General features: G+C 41.9%; 1 protein-coding gene across 1 annotated transcript; it reads left to right on the forward strand.

Annotated features, from left to right (window-relative positions):
- Positions 1–6,494: 6,494 nt before the first annotated feature.
- Positions 6,495–14,652, forward strand: LOC127783788 (uncharacterized). The gene is made up of 9 exons (XM_052310951.1): positions 6,495–7,299; positions 7,914–8,034; positions 9,090–9,338; positions 9,619–9,772; positions 10,147–10,669; positions 11,683–11,804; positions 11,966–12,180; positions 12,634–13,148; positions 14,446–14,652. Exons 1-9 carry the CDS (start codon positions 6,769–6,771, stop codon positions 14,461–14,463), a joined length of 2,448 nt encoding a protein of 815 aa, XP_052166911.1. The 5' UTR covers positions 6,495–6,768; the 3' UTR covers positions 14,464–14,652.
- The last annotated feature ends 3,516 nt before the right edge of the window (positions 14,653–18,168 follow it).

Raw genomic sequence — 18,168 nt, forward strand, 5'->3', positions numbered from 1 at the left:
GAGGACTAAGTTACCTGTTCGTTAGGCTAAGTTCCTTAATGAGGATGCATATATCCGATTGGATATAGAGGCAAGATAAAAATATCCCTCTCTAAAAAAATGTTAGTTTAACTCTTTTTGATTCAACCCTCATATTTCATAGGCTAAAATATTGGATTTATTACCACCTCTAGGTATGTCCATGCGGCTGTCAGGGTTGTTGGCTTGAACTTGGGAAGGTCAGGTTTTTCTTGGAGGAGATTTGGATGAAAAGTTAATGGATACTTATTAATTACTGGTACTCCAATAGTTTATTATGGAAAAAATTAAGAGTCTGTTTGATGTGGCCGTCGTAACTTCGAAAACAAAGTATGGAGTGAAGTGGTCTAAACCCCATTATGCTCTTTTTTTATAGAGGTTAAACCGTTTAGTTGGAATCTAAGATAAATGGAGCTGAAACAACCCCTACTAGACAAGGCATAAATATATTCTAGTTAGTGGTCTAAGTGGTTAGCCCTACAACACACACGAACTCAAAATATTTCATGGGCAATCAAGAGAGCGAGTTTACATATTGAAAGTGAAGAACGAAACCGTGCAAACTAGTTTGGCCAGAATGCACGCCACGATCGTCGAGCCACAAAAGCACATACTGGGCACCAAGGCTTCCTCATTTCGCGTCATCCCATGGTGCCATAGGGCACGCAACTCAATGACACAATGAGATTATGAGGACGCTAATTAAATAAAACACGAATAAATCGACCCACATGAACACAATGTACGCCAACCAAACAAATCGATTCGTTTATGACATAACGTGTTTATCGGTATCATAGTATGCTAATTTTACTTAGATTATGGTGTTATAACATAGTTAAACAGTTTTGCTATAGATTTTATAGAAAGTCGTCAGTGTCGCCTAACACCGACACTTCTACTTTAGATCCGTCCCTGCAAATACACACAAGGAAATCAAGCCTACTCCATCCGGTCTATAAAAATTTAATCCTAAAAATGTGTCTACAGGGTAATACTAATACGGTATCTACGGTATCTAGATACATCCTCACGATTATGGTTATTTTGGACAAATTAAATACGTTAAAGTAGGGGTTTAGATCGATAAGGGTTATCCGCATAAGTAATGTTAATTTCTTTTTAAAGAAAATCGTATTTCGAAAGTGTGGTATAGTTAATGAAAGGAATTCCTTAACCAAACCAATACGGCAAAAATAACAAGAAAAAAAAAGTATATACAAACTAAATCATTATCTTTATTAATTAGCATCAAGTATTGATTGTTCCACCCAGCCCGTTCCTTTAGGATGGAGAGATGAGTTCCCAAACTGAACGGTGTGTTACGTGAAAAGACCTTTTATAAGCGTTTTAAATTTCAAATAAATTTATTTTAAAACTTTATAATAATTAAATAACTTAATTAGTCATGCATCGTGCTCTAATGTTGCTTATCGTTTTTGCGCCGCATATAAGCCAAAGATCTCCCCTTCTAAGAGGACTTGATATTAAATGGAGTACTATAGTTTTAAGCGAAAATGGTTTCGTAGCAAGTGATACGAATAAGTTTTGCCTTCTCAGATTCATATATATACTTTTTCAACACTAATCATCTTCCTTTAACATCTAACACATGTTTAAGTAGAAGACAATAAATATATAATAGCGACTAATATGTGAACCTGACACCATATATCAGCCATAGTACTCCCTCCGTCCAAAAAAAAAAAAACAAATCTAGGATTGGATGTGACACATCCTAGTACTATAATGTGTCACATCCAGTACTAGGTTGATTTTTTATGTGACGGATGGAGTAGTTATTACTTCCTCCGTCCCAAAATGTAACTATTTCTAGCACACAATACCTTGTCCCAAAATGAAGCTATTATTTCACCTATCTCCTCCTCTCAACCAATCACAACCATTCTCCTTCACCTAGGCTGTGTTTAGTTCCCTTTAAACTTTCAACTTTTCTGTCACATCAATGATTTGGACACATACATGGAGCATTAAATGCGGATGAAAAAAACCAATTGCACAGTTTGCATGTAAATTGCGAGACACATCTTTTGAGCCTAATTGCGCCATAATTTGATAATATGGTGTTACAGTTCTTATAACGGATTAATTAGGCTTAATAGATTCGTCTCGTAGTTTACAGGCGGAAACTGTAATTTGTTTTCTTATTAGTCTACATTTAATACTTCAAATGTGTGTCCGTATACGTCAAAATTTTTTTAACAAGTAACTAAATACAGTCCTATTTTTTCTTTTCAACCAATCATACACCTTCTCCAATCATTCTCACCCACTTCTTATTACCCATGCTAACCTAAAAAAAATGCCCCCGCCGCCGCCCCACCGGGCAACAGGAGGACACAAGAGCGAGCTCAATCATCACATCCATCGTCACAGTGTCACGCGTGTGGAGGTGGCGAGGCGCCACAACGCTACAGTGCCAGTGTTGGTCACGCCTCCTCAATCCTCATACCTGACCGTGAGTGCGTAGGCCCCGGCCTGGTCGGGTCAGGTAATCAATCAGGTTAGGCCAGCTATTAGCTGCTCGTGCTCAATTAGCCTGTCTCTATAGTAATCTATCAGATCGATCGGAGCTTTGCGCCGTGCCGCCAATTACTGGCGCTATACGCACATTCCCGTGCTGCCGTGAGCTCGTGATGATGAGTGAATAGTGAGCGTGAGTGCGTTACGGTGTCGTATACGTCTTTAATTTTTCCTTTTCGAAGGTTTTACGGCTTTTGCGTGTTTCACGGTACTCGCGTGATGACTGACGAGCACTCGAGTCGTACGTCTTTGTTTTTTTGTTTTGTTTTGTTTTTTTTCATTCAGATGCGTCGATGATAGTATGTCCCCTTCTTTTGTTTTTTAAACGTTTAGGGGGGGTGCCTCTCTCCCAAACACCCCATCAATTGACTGCGCGACAAGCAGACTGCTCCGTTTCCAACGATGTGTTTGCGAAGGCATCGAATAACTGTTTTTTTTAATCAGCTCACTTTACATTAACCGATAAAAAAAAGCAAATGATTTGAACAAACTAGATAAAATTAACATGCTTCCCATCTATGTATGAAAAAAAAAGAAATAGTGAGAGCTCCCATAGTCCTTGCACCAATACTGCAGACTCAGCCCCACCACCTCATGATAGAACCTTCCCTGCCTCACATGAGTTCAAGATATAGACTTAACATGGCTCGAGCCCGGCTGCGCCATGATAGAACCTTCCCTGCATCACATGAGTTCAAGATATAGATTTAATATGAGTGTTTGTATTTACAACTAATTTTTCTTTCAGTGGTAGGTGACGTATCTTCTAAAAGAAAAATTAAGCTGTGTGTTATGCTTCCGGGTCCTGGGAAAAAAATGGGTGTTTCGTTTGGGACAGCGAAAAGTGGAGTTACAAACTTATACAATATCAAATGTTTGTTCAATGGTGGCTTTCTACTAAAAGCCGGGTCTCTAACCTCTAGTCTAAAAAAAAAGTTTGTTCGATGATGTTGGCACGACGATACTGTTACTAGTGTTACTACCATGGAAATTCCTACTACCATTGCAAATGGGGGAGCCTTAATGGACGATCAGTCGCGCTCTCTGCGCGCCGCGCGATTAGTTCAAACCCCTCTAGTCTCTCCTCTCTACTACTAGTGCGGCGGACAGCGCGTCGCTTGGATCGTCCACGTTTTCCCTTTTTTTTCGGTTTCTCTTGAGCGCCCGCATTTTCCGTTTCTTTTTTGTTTTTTTCGGTTTCTCTTTTTTTTGGTTTTTTCTATTTTTCTTCCGTACCTTCCGTTTTGTTTTTTTTCTGTTTTTTTTCTTTCCATATCTGTCATGGTTATGGATACCACATACCTAATAGTAGTTGACTAAATTTCGGCAGGATCCACCACATACCATATCTTATACGGAAACTGGCCTCTAGGGAGTTCCGGATAAGGAAAGACAACCAAAGTTCTACATGGAAACGACAAGGACTACTCGGATTGTATCCATATTGGTTTCCCTAGTTCTACTTGGACAAGGGGACACCTATGGGTATAAATACAAGACCCCCTAGGAGGAGAGGGAGGAAGGACCATGGAAGACACCCATGACAATCAACACACGCCCACCAGAAGCCACAACATACAAGCCTACATACGCCAAGACACGTCGCCGGATATCGACTTCAGGGATAGGCATGGCTATTCCCCTACGGTGTCTCCGGATACCATCAAGAGATACGAAAGCGCTATCTCTGATCTCGTCGGGCACAGATTCGAGGAGAAAGACTACCCTGTTGTCGACTACGAGTCAGACCTTCAGACCGACATGTCGACAACAGTTAGATAGGCTACCCACATATTGTACTGGTGTGATTATGGTGAATAAGAGCAATACCGGCTTCGGCCAACAGGATGTAGGGTTATTACCTGACAATTCAGGGGCCCGAACCTGTATAAAAATCCCTGTCTCCATCTCTTTTACCTCAGTCTCGCGTATATCCTAGCACCGATGATCCCCATACTATGCAAATACCAGAATTGCGACATTCAACGTCGACAATATCTTTTACTGTTTTTAATACTTATGTATGCAAACTTTATATACGCACAAATACAAATTTTGTATACGTGTATTTTTAGGTTTTTATACGTACGTATACCAATTTTGTATATATGTATACAAGGTTTGTATACACACATATAAAGTTTGTATATGTGTATTTTTTTGGGTTTTTATACCTACATATACCAATTTTGTATACACGTATATAAAGTCTATATACACATTTACAAAATTTATATACATGTATTTTTTTAGGTTTTTATACGTAGGTACAAATACAAACTTTGTATATATGTGTATGTACGGGATGCAAGGTTTGTATACGCGTATACAAAGTTTGCATACGCTTATACAAATTTTGTATATGTACATATTAAAAACCGAGAAAAAAAATACACGAATAAAAAATAAAATACAAAACTTAGTATACATACGAAATAAACTTTGCATATGTACATCTTAAAAAACCGAAAAAAGAAGAGAAACCAAAAAACCAAAAAAAAAACCAAACAGAAAGAGAACCAAACAAAAAGAAGAGAAACCGAACAAAACCGAAAAAAACCAAAACAGAAAGAGAACCGAAAAAAAAGGAAGAGAAAGAAAAAAAAAAGAAAATCCCGCGTGGGCGCCGTCCGCCGCCTCATCCGCGCGCGACACGTGTCTAGTTACGCGGGAGAGGGCCCACGCGACTGGTCGCCCGTTAGCTTTTTTTTTTTGGTTGCAAATGCCCGCTTGAGCCCAGTTAAGTACTCCCTCCGAGTACTTCCATTAGGCCGAAACAGTTGCTGCATGCTACTCTGCACTCCATTTGACGGGCCGAAACAGCACATTTGAGCCCAATCCATAAGTTCTCGCGTAAACGGGAAATCTCGGCCCAACTCATAGCATGCTCTTCCGGCCGGCGGATCAAAGGTTCAAAGTGGAGTATGCTATGAAGCAACCAACAGTGGCGATCTGACCAGCCAACAACTCCTACAAGGAGTCAAAACAGACGTATCTATTCTCCGTGGTGTGATCGCTATTTGATCCGATCTGTGTTGGTCTCTTCCATCGGACTAACTGAACACTTAAGACAAAGTAAATCAAACAGTTACTGCCTCCATTAGCCAATGGTCACGCACGGGGGGCCAAATTAATCCCTATTTTGTGAAATCCGTGTCTCGTACGATCATGTGGCCGTGTCATACACGAGCACGAGACGACGAATCTCTTCGATCCGTGTGATGTCACACACTCGCATGTGCCAATCGACCACGCACCGCACCTCCACCTAGCGGTGGACTTGGACCAACCTCGCGCAGGTGGGCCCGTGGAAGCTGGTCCATCCCGCTGCCTTGTGGGCCCACACCTACCTTTCTAGGTTGGCCGTCAGCCTCAGCTGAACTGTCAGTCGGTTACACTGCGTGGAGGTCTGAACGCTTCACGCTGCTAGTAAGAGCAAGATTAATTAAGGAAAAAGTTACACATATAAACTTTTTATTATTAATTTATTATTAACATTGATATATTGGTCTAATCTTTCATCGTGTTCATAAAGATAAGTGTGCGCGTGTTATGGACTATGTTTCTTAAAAAAAAGAGCAAGTTTAATTAAGGAAAAATGTTATACATACAAACTTATTATTATTATTTAATTATTAACACTGAGGTGTCGTGCCGTGAGTGTATCTGGAGTAGATATTTTATAACTTTTATTTACCTAAATTAAACGGTCGAGATTATTGTTTGTAAAAAGTTACTAAGAAAAAAATAGTACATGTAGCAATGCTCTTTAAACTATCAATACAATAGTTTTATATGAAGTAAATATATAGCACATTATTAATACTTGGTTCACATATTGTATGAGAGTCTATGCTACAAATCCGCTTTTCTCCTCTCTTCTTCTCATCTGTTAGTTGACCTGCCGCCGCCGCTCGTGGAGTCGATCCAACGGCTGCGGTGCGAGGCCGCGAGTGCCGGGAAAGGGCAATTCGGTCATTTCGCCGCCACCGCCGCCGCCGTCGTGGTGGTTCCGGCCCAACTCCACCGTCTCCACGCATCATCGTCTCCCGCTCCTTTTAAACCCGTGCTGCTCCTCCGACGAGCGCCGCCGCCGCCGCCGCCGCCCTCGCCATCGCCTCCGCGAGCGCGCGTCTCCCTGCTCCATGGGCCGCGGGGCCCAGACGACCAGCCGGTGCGCGCCGTAGATCCCGCGCGCCAGATCCGATGGGGGAGACCGGGGTGGCCGTCGCCTCCTCCCCGCGCGCCGCGGCCTCCTCCCCGCGCGCCGCCGCCTCCTCGGCGTCGGTCGCGTCGTCGCCGCGGGCGGGCGGGGTGGGCGGGCGGCACCACCACAGGCGGTGGGGTGGCGCGGCGGCGATCTCGCCGTCGTACAGGGCGGTGCTGCTCGCGCTGTGGCTGGTCGGGTTCGCGCTCGTGTTCCTGTGGCAGAGCACCTCGGTGGGCCGCGCGCGGCTCTACACCCGCCCGCCGCTGCTGCCGAAGCGCGCGCCGTCCGCCCAGGGGATGGGGCAGTGGGTGGCCGCGCCGCCGGTCTACGATCTGAGGGAGTTCGGGGGCGTCGGGGACGGGCGGACGCTCAACACCGAGGCGTTCGTGGCGGCGGTGGCGTCCATCGCGGAGAGAGGCGGCGGGAGGCTCGTCGTGCCCGCCGGGAGGTGGCTGACCGCGCCGTTCAACCTCACCAGTAGGATGACGCTATTCCTCGCCGCCGGCGCTGAGATCCTCGGGGTCCAGGTGAGGCATTTCAAGCTGCAATCCCCATCTCTTTGCTGAATTTTAAGGTTTTTTTTAACAAGTTTATGCACATAGGGCTACGCTTCACGAAGTGTCACGTAATTAGACCGTAGCGTCATATATCATACTACAATGGCAAACTTTTAACTTTCTGTGGTGCAACGTGGTTCATTTACATTCAGGTTTAAATGCTTAATACTTTAATTTTCTGTTTATCGTGGCCCCTTTTTGCAACACTAAATAGGCGTGCATATGGTGGAAGAGCTGCAATATTTTTACTCATGGTTTCTGCAGTGAACAAACATTTTAAAACGGTGTACCTAATTAAATTGACTAACATTGTTAAACAGAGGGAGTAACAGTATTTTGTAATTTATCTGGTATGTCTTGGATGAAGCTTGAATGGATATGTTAGTCAAAAATGGTTGTTTCCCACTGAGAGATATACCTGTGTATGCTGTCAAATGAAGGCATACTGATCTTTAGTTTATCTGAAGTTAGCTCAACCTTCCGCTGCAATGCGGGTCTAGTTTGTTCTTACTTACATTTTTCTGTTACTTTTTACAGTTTGGTGCATTTCTTACCAACTGAGTCAACTTTTACTTATATGTAAGGATGAAAGATATTGGCCGTTGATGTCTCCGTTACCATCATATGGGTACGGAAGAGAGCACAGGGGGCCTAGGTATGGGAGCCTTATACATGGTCAAGACCTCAAGGATGTGACTATAACTGGTTAGTTGTAGTTTTGGTTTTTTTTAATGCATTCTAATACTCAGTTGATATCGTGAATGCTGTGCTTATAAAATCAAACTAAGTAGAGAAGTAAAAGATTCTCAGGTAATATTGCAAGAATGTAGCTTGACTTTAATAGGGAATTTCGAAAGATAAGCCGTATGGCTTTATCATTTGAACTTGTCAACATGGCCATCACCTTTAAGACCCTCATTGCTGCAGTTAGGGTCGAGGCAACAAATGTGAGGATCAAGCCACAAAATTCAGTCTCCAAAAATGACAAATCTCAGCTATAGTGGTCAGAAAAGAAAACATTATATGATAGAAGTGTGTGGTCATATGCTGGAGCCTGGAGCTTATGTTGTCATCTATCTTTTCAAGGACTTTTGAGTTTAACTCCAATCACTTTGGTTCTTGATCATATGGAGACATGCTTGTCAGTTGATCTCATCCTGCACATGTTCTCTAAAATATAACAGTAAATACAATCACCAATTTCTTGAAACTTTAAATAGCGGTACTGGATATCTTTTCCACCAGCAAGCATGTGGCAAATTGAGAATAACTTGACAAAGATACGATCTTGTTTAATAGCATATTTTTCTCTACATTGTAGGAGGTATGAATATTTGGTGCAGTGTATTTGTTGTTAAAAGCAATTCTAGAGCCAAGTTCCATCAGATCTTGAAACCACTATATCTGAAATCATGCAAATGGTTGGAAAAGTTATTTCTCAGTCACTAAATTTTAATATGAATCGTATTTGGTTGTCGACATGTCCTATTTCAGCATATAGGACTAAAAGAGAGGTCCTGGATTATTTTTTCAGAAACAGTTGCAATTAAGCTAACTGACATTTATTTATAAGCTATCATTCTGTTAGGAGTAGGCTAAATGTTGGCACTGGTCATATAATTTGTTCCTTTTGTGTATTATTTATTGGCAGCCTGTTCCTTGTACTCTTATCCTTGCTAGCAGCTCTTTGTCCTGAAGCTGAAATTGGCTTGTATTTTCATCAGCTGAGAGGTTTTCTCCTTTTTCCTTATCTTATACAGGACAAAATGGAACCATAAATGGGCAAGGTCAAAGTTGGTGGAGCAAATTTCGGAAGAAAGTCCTCAATCACACAAGGGGTCCTCTTGTGCAACTCATGCGGTCAAGTAACATTACCATTTCTAACATCACTCTACGTGATTCTCCCTTCTGGACACTTCATATATACGACTGCAAGGATGTTACTATATCAGATACCACCATCCTGGCTCCAATTGTTGGAGCTCCAAACACTGATGGGATAGATCCAGGTCATTTCCCAATTTTATCTCTTTCATTTTTTTTGTGATTCTGAGCTTTTCTTCATTTCTGTTAGCTTATAATTTTTTTAGAACCACAGGGCAATGCCACAGCTGCAATTTTCTTATATCTTACAATCTCCTATGACTGTATAATGACAATATGTACATGTAGAATGACAATATGTACCAGACAACCCTGTATTCCTACATCATGTTGGAGTCATTTGTATTATTTAGTAAACTTTATGCTTCACTAGTAAGATTCTCAATTATTTTACTATATATGCAGATTCTTGTGAGAATGTAGTGATTAAAAACTGCTATATTTCTGTTGGTGATGATGGGATTGCTATAAAGAGTGGTTGGGACCAATATGGAATTGCTTATGGGCGTCCATCTACTAACATTATTATTCACAACGTCACAATCCGCTCCATGGTCAGGTGAGTCATTTCCTCATGTTTCATTATGTTCTCAGTTTGGTTTGGTTCACTATTAGAAGTTTTAGATGTTCAGAATATGAATTGGTATAAGTTATCCTGTAGATAATTCTGAGAATATGTTAACTAATACACAGCATATTGGTTGTGAACTTGTGATGTTTTCTTTGGTCTAATGATTGCATTTCCTTACCGTACAAGTTAATTTATCTACTAGGCTCACAGATATCAATATTATTTGTAATACATCTCTTCATTATTAAGTAGGCTAGCTTGTTCGCTTAATTTATTTGGTAAGTGCCAGTAGTCGAGACTTTTCTAAAGCCATGTGATTGTGCCATTGTGTGTGACCTTTTTTTTTCTATTTTATTGGACAGTGCTGGTGTATCTATAGGAAGTGAGATGTCTGGCGGTGTTTCAAATGTCTTGGTAGAGAATGTCCATATTTGGGATTCACGGCGAGGTGTGAGGATAAAGACTGCCCCTGGAAGAGGGGCCTATGTAAGCAACATCACGTACCGGAACATAACCCTAGAACACATCCGAGTTGGCATTGTGATCAAGACTGACTACAATGAGCACCCGGACGAAGGCTTCGACCCCAAGGCAGTTCCCATCATAGAGAACATCTCGTACAGTTCAATCCATGGACATGGGGTGCGTGTACCAGTCAGGATACAGGGGAGCGCAGAGATCCCCGTGAAGAATGTTACTTTCCATGATATGTCAGTCGGTTTGGTGGACAGGAAGAACCACGTTTTCCAGTGCTCCTTCGTCCAGGGGCAGGTCATTGGCTATGTTTTCCCTGTACCGTGCAAGAACCTGGATCTGTACAACGAGCGGCGTGAGCTGGTTAAACAATCAACACTGCAGAATATCTCTGATATCGACTACAGTTTTTGACAAGGCGGCACCCTCTTTTTTTCGGTTCACTGTACCATTGCTGTAGGAGTATTCACTGCTCAGTTAACAGTTACAGAGAATTTTTTGGGTAGCTTTTTACAGCTTTCACTCTCAGAGTCTCAGGAATGTATTTAAGGATGTTCCACCTGTCTATACTGCCTCACAAAAGGACACTGATGTTTCCACTTCAGTCATGTATTTGTACACACTAAATCAGGCCCATAGCTCAATTGTACACCTTTTTAGCAACAAATTTCTCTGTTGAGAGCAATAAAGTTCTTCGTTTACACATCCGTAAAGTTGTTTTGTATACTTCAATAAGTTCCTCCTTTTCGTTACTTCTCATGAAGTTAAATCATCTCATGAAGTTTAGCTTGCCGAAGCTACAAAATTGCTTCAATTATTTCATATGCTCAATACAAAGACCCTAAATTATAGGCCTATAATACTCGGAAGCCATCATTATCATATAGAGGCCTTGCTTGGGGGAGCTTTTGACAACCATAACTTCTAAAATCTTGAGCTCCTCAAATAGTCTGGGTTGTCACCTATATTTTAAGAATTGTTAGAGCATGTGCAATAGCATACTATTAGCCAGCTATAAACATATTTTAATGAAATAAAAGATGAGAGAGAAGAGCAGCGGGCTACAGATCTGTATCCAGCTGCAATACGGATGCAATGTGTGTATGACAGGTGGGACCATATGTTAATAGTATAATAAGTAACTATTGTATGAATTGGCTATTAGATCGGCTATAGATGAATTGGAGCTAGTAGTGGGCTATCTTAGTCATAAGTTGGATTTTCCAGCTTTTCAAGATTCTTGTAATCTTAAACGGGCCAAACTCTAAACAGATTTGTATCACGGGCCTCCAAATTACATGCCCACAAAAGTCAGGACCCCAACTTGTATGATAGATGCTGGTCACACCTGGCAAGGCCTCATTGGCTCCCTGTCGATGAACGCCACGCCCTCTCCCTCCCTATCCTAAACTCCAAGCAGATAAACTGCTCTGCACTTTTCCCTCCTTCACACTTCACCAGCTTCACTCGCCCTCTCCCTGTTCTCCTCACTCTCCTCCATGGCTCTGCCCTCCGGCTCATTCGCGGCATGTAGCATCCAACCAAGGTAATAATAATCATAATAATTCAGCAACACCCATCTATTTCATCGTCTTCTTCTTCCCTTTCTCCCTCATTTTCCCTCATTTTTTGTGTTGTGCCATTGAAGCATCTCAATTCGATTCCGTGTGTTGCGAAAATGTCATTCTTGTGTTCTTCTGAGCTTAGGGTGCGGGCGGCGTTGCGCGCGCCGACGCTGCCGTCGCAGAACGCCGCCGTTGCAAGGATGGCCGGCCACCGCGCCGGCGCGACGAAGGGCGGCGTGTCCGCGGTGTGCGAGCCGCTGGGGCCCGACAGGCCGCTCTGGTTCCCCGGCAGCTCCCCTCCTCCGTGGCTCGACGGCAGCCTCCCGGGAGACTTCGGTTTCGATCCTCTCGGATTAGGTAACCAACCTATGCGCACATCTTCTCACAAGTTTGAGCGAATTGCACTTTTAACCACCTTTTGTTGTCGTAGTTTCACTTTAGATCACTTTAGTCCAATCTTTTTACTTTGTACTAGCTAAATTTACGTTTATTTTACTTTGAACTACCCAAAACCACTTATTTAGCATATTAACGATCTTAAACATGTCGGTTTTACCACGCTAGCGAAATCCTTTACCTATAAGTAGGCCATATATTTGTCGGTGTATAAGATGAATATGACTTGAGAAGATATAGTCGAGGTGATTCAAAGTGCAACAAACATAAAGTTATCTAGTATAAAATGAATAGATTGAAGTTCAAAGTTAAACTACGACAATAAAAGTAGTCCAAAAGTGCATTTAATTTCTTTCCACAAAATTATCAACACTTGTGTCTTGTGCAGTAACAATCGAACGTTTTTGCCTGCAGGGTCGGATCCGGAGCTGCTGCGGTGGTTCGCGCAGGCGGAGCTGATGCACAGCCGGTGGGCGATGCTGGCGGTGGCGGGGATCCTGGTCCCGGAGGTGCTGGAGAAATGGGGGTTCATGGAGGACTACTCGTGGATCGACGCCGGCGCGCGCGACTACTTCGCGGACCCATGGACGCTGTTCGTGTCGCAGATGGCGCTGATGGGGTGGGCGGAGGGGCGGCGGTGGGCGGACTACCTCAACCCCGGGTGCGTCGCCGTCGAGCCGCGGCTGCCCAACCGGAGGAACCCCGTGCCGGACGTCGGCTACCCCGGCGGGCTGTGGTTCGACTGGGGCAACTGGGGCCGGGGATCGCCGGAGCCCGTCATGGTGCTGCGCACCAAGGAGATCAAGAACGGGAGGCTCGCCATGCTCGCCTTCGTGGGGTTCTGGTTCCAGGCCGTCTACACCGGCGAGGGCCCCATTGATAACCTCCTGCATCACCTCGCCGACCCCGGCCACTGCAACGTCTTCTCGGTGCGTCGTACTCTACTCAGCCAGCCAAATGCTAATAATACGTCTTACGGCGCATTAGTAAAAAATGCTAATAATTTATGAGAACTTTTACATATGTGCTTATAGCAATTTAAATACCAACATTAGAAGATAAATTTCAATAAAAAACTTTAAAATTAAGTTTTAAATTTAAATTTTGGCCCTAGCTAATTCTGCACAGAGGAAACAATGAGCCCCGTCATGCACGCAGCATATTATAATTTATTATCTTATTAAAGTAATAGAAAAAGAAGCCTCCATATAGGAATTTAGAATGAACTAAAATTTGGAATAAAAATAATAAAATTACAATTAGAGTTTAGAGTCTATATAGAAATACAATTTACAAATAACTAAAATTCAAAATAAAAAATATGGCAAGAAGAGTATAGACTCCATATAGGAATATAATTTAGAAGTAACTGAAATTCAAAATTAAAAAAATAAAGAATTTGAAAGATGACTTTAGAGTCCATATAGAAATACAATTAGAAATAATAAAAATTTAGAATTAGAAATAAATAATATTGGAAGAAGAGCCTAGAGTCTATATAAAAAATACAATTTACAAATAACGAATTAAAAATAAGGAATATTAGAAGAAAAGCATAGAGTCCATATAGGAATTTAGAATGAACTAAAATTTGGAATAAAAATAATAAAATTACAATTAGAGTTTAGAGTCCACATAGAAATATAATTTACAAATAACTAAAATTCGAAATAAAAAATATGGCAAGAAGAGTCTATACTCTGTATAGAAATACAATTTAGAAGTAACTGAAATTCGAAATTAAAAAAATAAAGAATATTGAAAGATGAGTTTAGAGTCGACATAGAAATACAATTAGAAATAATAAAAATTCAGAATTAGAAATAAATAATATTGGAAGAAGAGGCTAGAGTCTATATAAAAATACAATTTACAAATAACGAAAATTCGGAATAAAAAAAGAAATATTAGAAGACGAGTCTACAGGCCATATAGGAATATAATTTAGAAATAACTAAAACTGATATTAAAATAATTAATAAGTATCACATATATAAAATACAATATGATTATTACACATTGGTAGTTTGGTAAAGATAGTACAAAATTTAAAATTATGTTGTCATTTTAATATATTTTAATATAAATTGAGAAAAAAACATATATATATATACATATGCTATTATACGAGAGAAAATATAATAATGCTAGCTGCGCAATCTGCATGAACCACCTTGCTAGTTAATTAATTAATCAATTAACTAGTCTTGATTTTTGGTCTTGCAGGCATTCACGTCCCATTGACGGGATTGGAGTTTGGGACGTTGCAGTCTACAGATAAAAATGCTAAAAGCGATGTTGCAAAAAAAAAAAAAAAGACAGCGAAATGATGAATGAGATGTTACGAAAAAAAAAAGGGTGATTTGAGCAGTTTATGTTTCGGTGTCATTTCGCTTTGGATATTTGAATATACAGGCAGGGCAGTTTGTCTTACGTGACTTATGTCTACGGTGAGATGAGACAAGTTTTGGGCTGGGCCATGGTGATTAGCTGCTGGGAAAAAGTACATATGAGGTCTCTTGACTTATCATCGGATTACAAAATCATCTCTCAACCGTAAAACCAAATATACGTCATTTCTCAATTTACAAAACTGCGTCACTTTAGGTTCTTAAGCGGTTTTGACCCTGATTTTGTCCGATGTGGCAGTTGAGTTAGCGTGCGACCCATGTGGGCCCCACATATTAGGGTAATCACGTCATCACCCTCTCTCTTTCCTCTCTTTTCTCCTCCCTCCTATCTCTCACTCTTCTCCTCATCTGGGCAGGGCGACCGACAAGTGGGGAGGAGGCTAGTGGGAGAGGAGGTCCGGTAGCAGGCGACGTGGCGGCGGCAACGCGGGAGAAGGGGAGGGCGTCGGCGGCAGGAGTACCCGAGGGGGGGAGTGAAGGGAAAGCATGGCGGTGGGCGCAAAGGCGGAGGCGGGGCCGAGCGCCGTGGTGGTTCGCGTGGAGGTGGGTGCCGCGACACCGAAGGCTGACTCGACGTAACGGAGCTAGAGGTGAACGGCAGGGGCGAGGTGGAGGAGGCCTCATATGGGTGGTTCAATGTGGGCACGGATGGTGCCGGGGTGAGGGCGGATTGGCTCGCCACATACCGGGCCCGCACCGCGTCGGTGCTCGTCAGCTCCAACAATCTATACAATCGCCGCCTCTCTTTGTCCCATGTTGTTGCTGCCACCGGGTCACCCCGTTGCCGGCTACCGACACCCTCCTCACCTCTAAATAGCCACATCCCCTTCTTTCGTGCCGTCGTCGCTGGTCGTTGACACTCTCCTGCCTCGCCCCACCGGCCTCCTCCGCACCCATCGACCGCCTCCGCAGAGAAGAGTGAGAGAGAGGAGGAAGGGAAAGAAGAGGGGAAATAGAGAGGGTGATGGCATGGTCACCCCGACATGTGGGCCTACGTGGGTCACACGCTGACTTAGCTGTCATTTCAGATGAAACCAGGATAAAAACCGTTTAAGAACTCAGAATGACCCCGATTTAAGATAAGTGATACATATATCTGATTTTACGGTTGGTGGTTGGTGGACGAGGAACTTCTATATACTTTTTTCCTTATTAGCTGCTGCGAAACTCAGGTGGGCTGTCGCCCATTTTAGTAGGCCGGAACAGTATTGCGACGGAAATGCAGCCCATTTGTGTTGGGCTGGAAAGGGATTGCACCATACGTGCGGCCCATATATGTTGCATGCTAAATTATTACTACCAATAATTACCTGCTGCTGAAGTATTCCCTCCGTATTTGTAAAGAAAATCGTTTAGGACAATATTTAAATCAAATCTTAGAAATATAAATTATAAATAACTCTCAAGTTATTAAATTTGAAAATGTAAAAATTATATAAATAGATTTGTCTTGAAAAATACTTTCATAAAAGTATACATATATCACTTTTCAATAAATATTTTTATAAAAATAAGAAGTAAAAATTGTGTTTTGGAGACCATGTCGTTGTCCAAAACGACTTCTTTTATGAGTACGAAGGGAGTACTAGATTAAGAAAACCGAGAAAAAAAAACACGAATCTAGTCTACTAGTGTTCATCGTGCAGAACAAAACATTAGAAAATCCCGCGTAGCGGCGTAGGCATGTGGCTGTTGACAATTACTCGTAACGTACTAACGTATTTCAGTTCCCTGCAAAGAACGGTAGTCCACCACCACTTGGAAAGCTAATCGATGCTTTGCCGGTTTTCCAGTGGCATCACTGCTGTCAAGTTGCCGGTTTGGTTTCAACTTATTGTAAATTTATAATCCTAGATGTCTCCTGTTTCCTGGCTTTATCTTATCCCTAAGAATTGTGGTTAGAGAGGAATCTGGATTATTATTCGATTAAACCTCACAAGTCACAACGAGCTTTGCGTTTGGTTCTGATTCAGTTTATAATAATTCCATCATATATGAAGCTGAAACTAGACCAAACACACACAAACAAAGCCATCAGATGAGTGGGGCCCGCTTGTCATACACACACAGCTCAATCTGTTGGTCGTTCAGGGAAGGGACACGAATGCATTATGCATGAATCGTCTGCGGAAACAGCTATGCTTTTGCAGGATGATTGCTGAACTGTAGTGTCATCCTTCTGCTACCAAATGAATTCGGTCCATTAGACATTGCGTGCCTGCTTATTCCGTTGTGTCCTTGCATTCGTTCACACTTCACAAACTGACAGGACAAACAAATGAACTGGTCTCCTGCCTTGGTGCCATTCAGAAAGTCATGTAACTCGCTTTCGAATCTTGTAATAAGATCTCAACTAACCCAGGTTACTTTATTCTCATTGACGAACAAATTAACTCGTTTGAAGTTTACCATGGTCACATCACTGTCTCACATGCTTTTCTTTTTCTTTACTTTATTACTACGATAGTGAAAAGAACGATACCATTTGAAGTTAAAATTCAGAGATGCCTTGTAGCCTGAAAAACTCACTGTACTCATTCAGCGCTGCTTATTACCACATCCTGCAAAATTTACCACTGATGAAATCCTCTAACGTAAGTACTTATCACTTCCTATATCTGAAACTGACCTGAAAGGAAATCGTTACAGTTAGCACAAAAAAGGCAAGATCTCTCGTAGCATCATCACCATCACCAGCATCATGCAGTCGTGTAGTATGGTCCATAGCTTCTTGAAAGGAGGCTGAACAACTAACACCTTTCCTAGGAAAGAACCCCACAAAAGACAGCAACGGATTGAAAAGGAGAAGAAGATGATAAAAAACATTTTCAGAAAAGATGATTCCAGGACTGAAGAAGAATGCAGTAAAGATCTTGGCTTACCGAAGAAGACACGCATGCACCGTTTTCAGGTAGCCCGACCATCGTGATCTCTATCATCCGCTGTTATATGAATTACTCGCATCGTTTTTAATAGTAGATGTCGTTAGCTTTTTAACACATATTTGACTATTCATCTTATTTAAAATTCCTATATAAATATATAAGATATAAAATATACTTAAAGTACTTTGAGGGATACACCAATTCATAACAAAATAAATTATAACTACATACTTTTTAATTGGATAAATAACTAAACGTGTAATAAAAAGTTAATGTAGTCATCTATTAAAAACACAGGAGGTAATTCTCTTTCTTGTCTAACCTGATAGAAGTACACGATTAATCGATGATTAGCCGATAGGTTGCATTGCTAGTTGGTTGCTGTCAGAAATACCGGAAATGCTGTCCTCTTCTCTGTGCTCTCTGCTGCTGTTGTGCAGTCCAGTCAAGAACCGACTGGATGAGCTGTCAGCCGTGCTTACCTGCTTTAATTTATGCATAATGTTGCTTCATAAACTGTCTCAAAAAAGATTAACACCAAAACAGTAGCACACCGCCGTTCATGCATACTAATGACGAAAATTGACCATAGGCGTGACGAGTCACGTTGGTACAGGATTACCGCCACTGACTAGCCGGGCCCACGAGGCAGC

Source organism: Oryza glaberrima, chromosome 9, assembly GCF_000147395.1.
Source record: "Oryza glaberrima chromosome 9, OglaRS2, whole genome shotgun sequence".
Classification (NCBI taxonomy): Eukaryota; Viridiplantae; Streptophyta; class Magnoliopsida; order Poales; family Poaceae; genus Oryza; species Oryza glaberrima.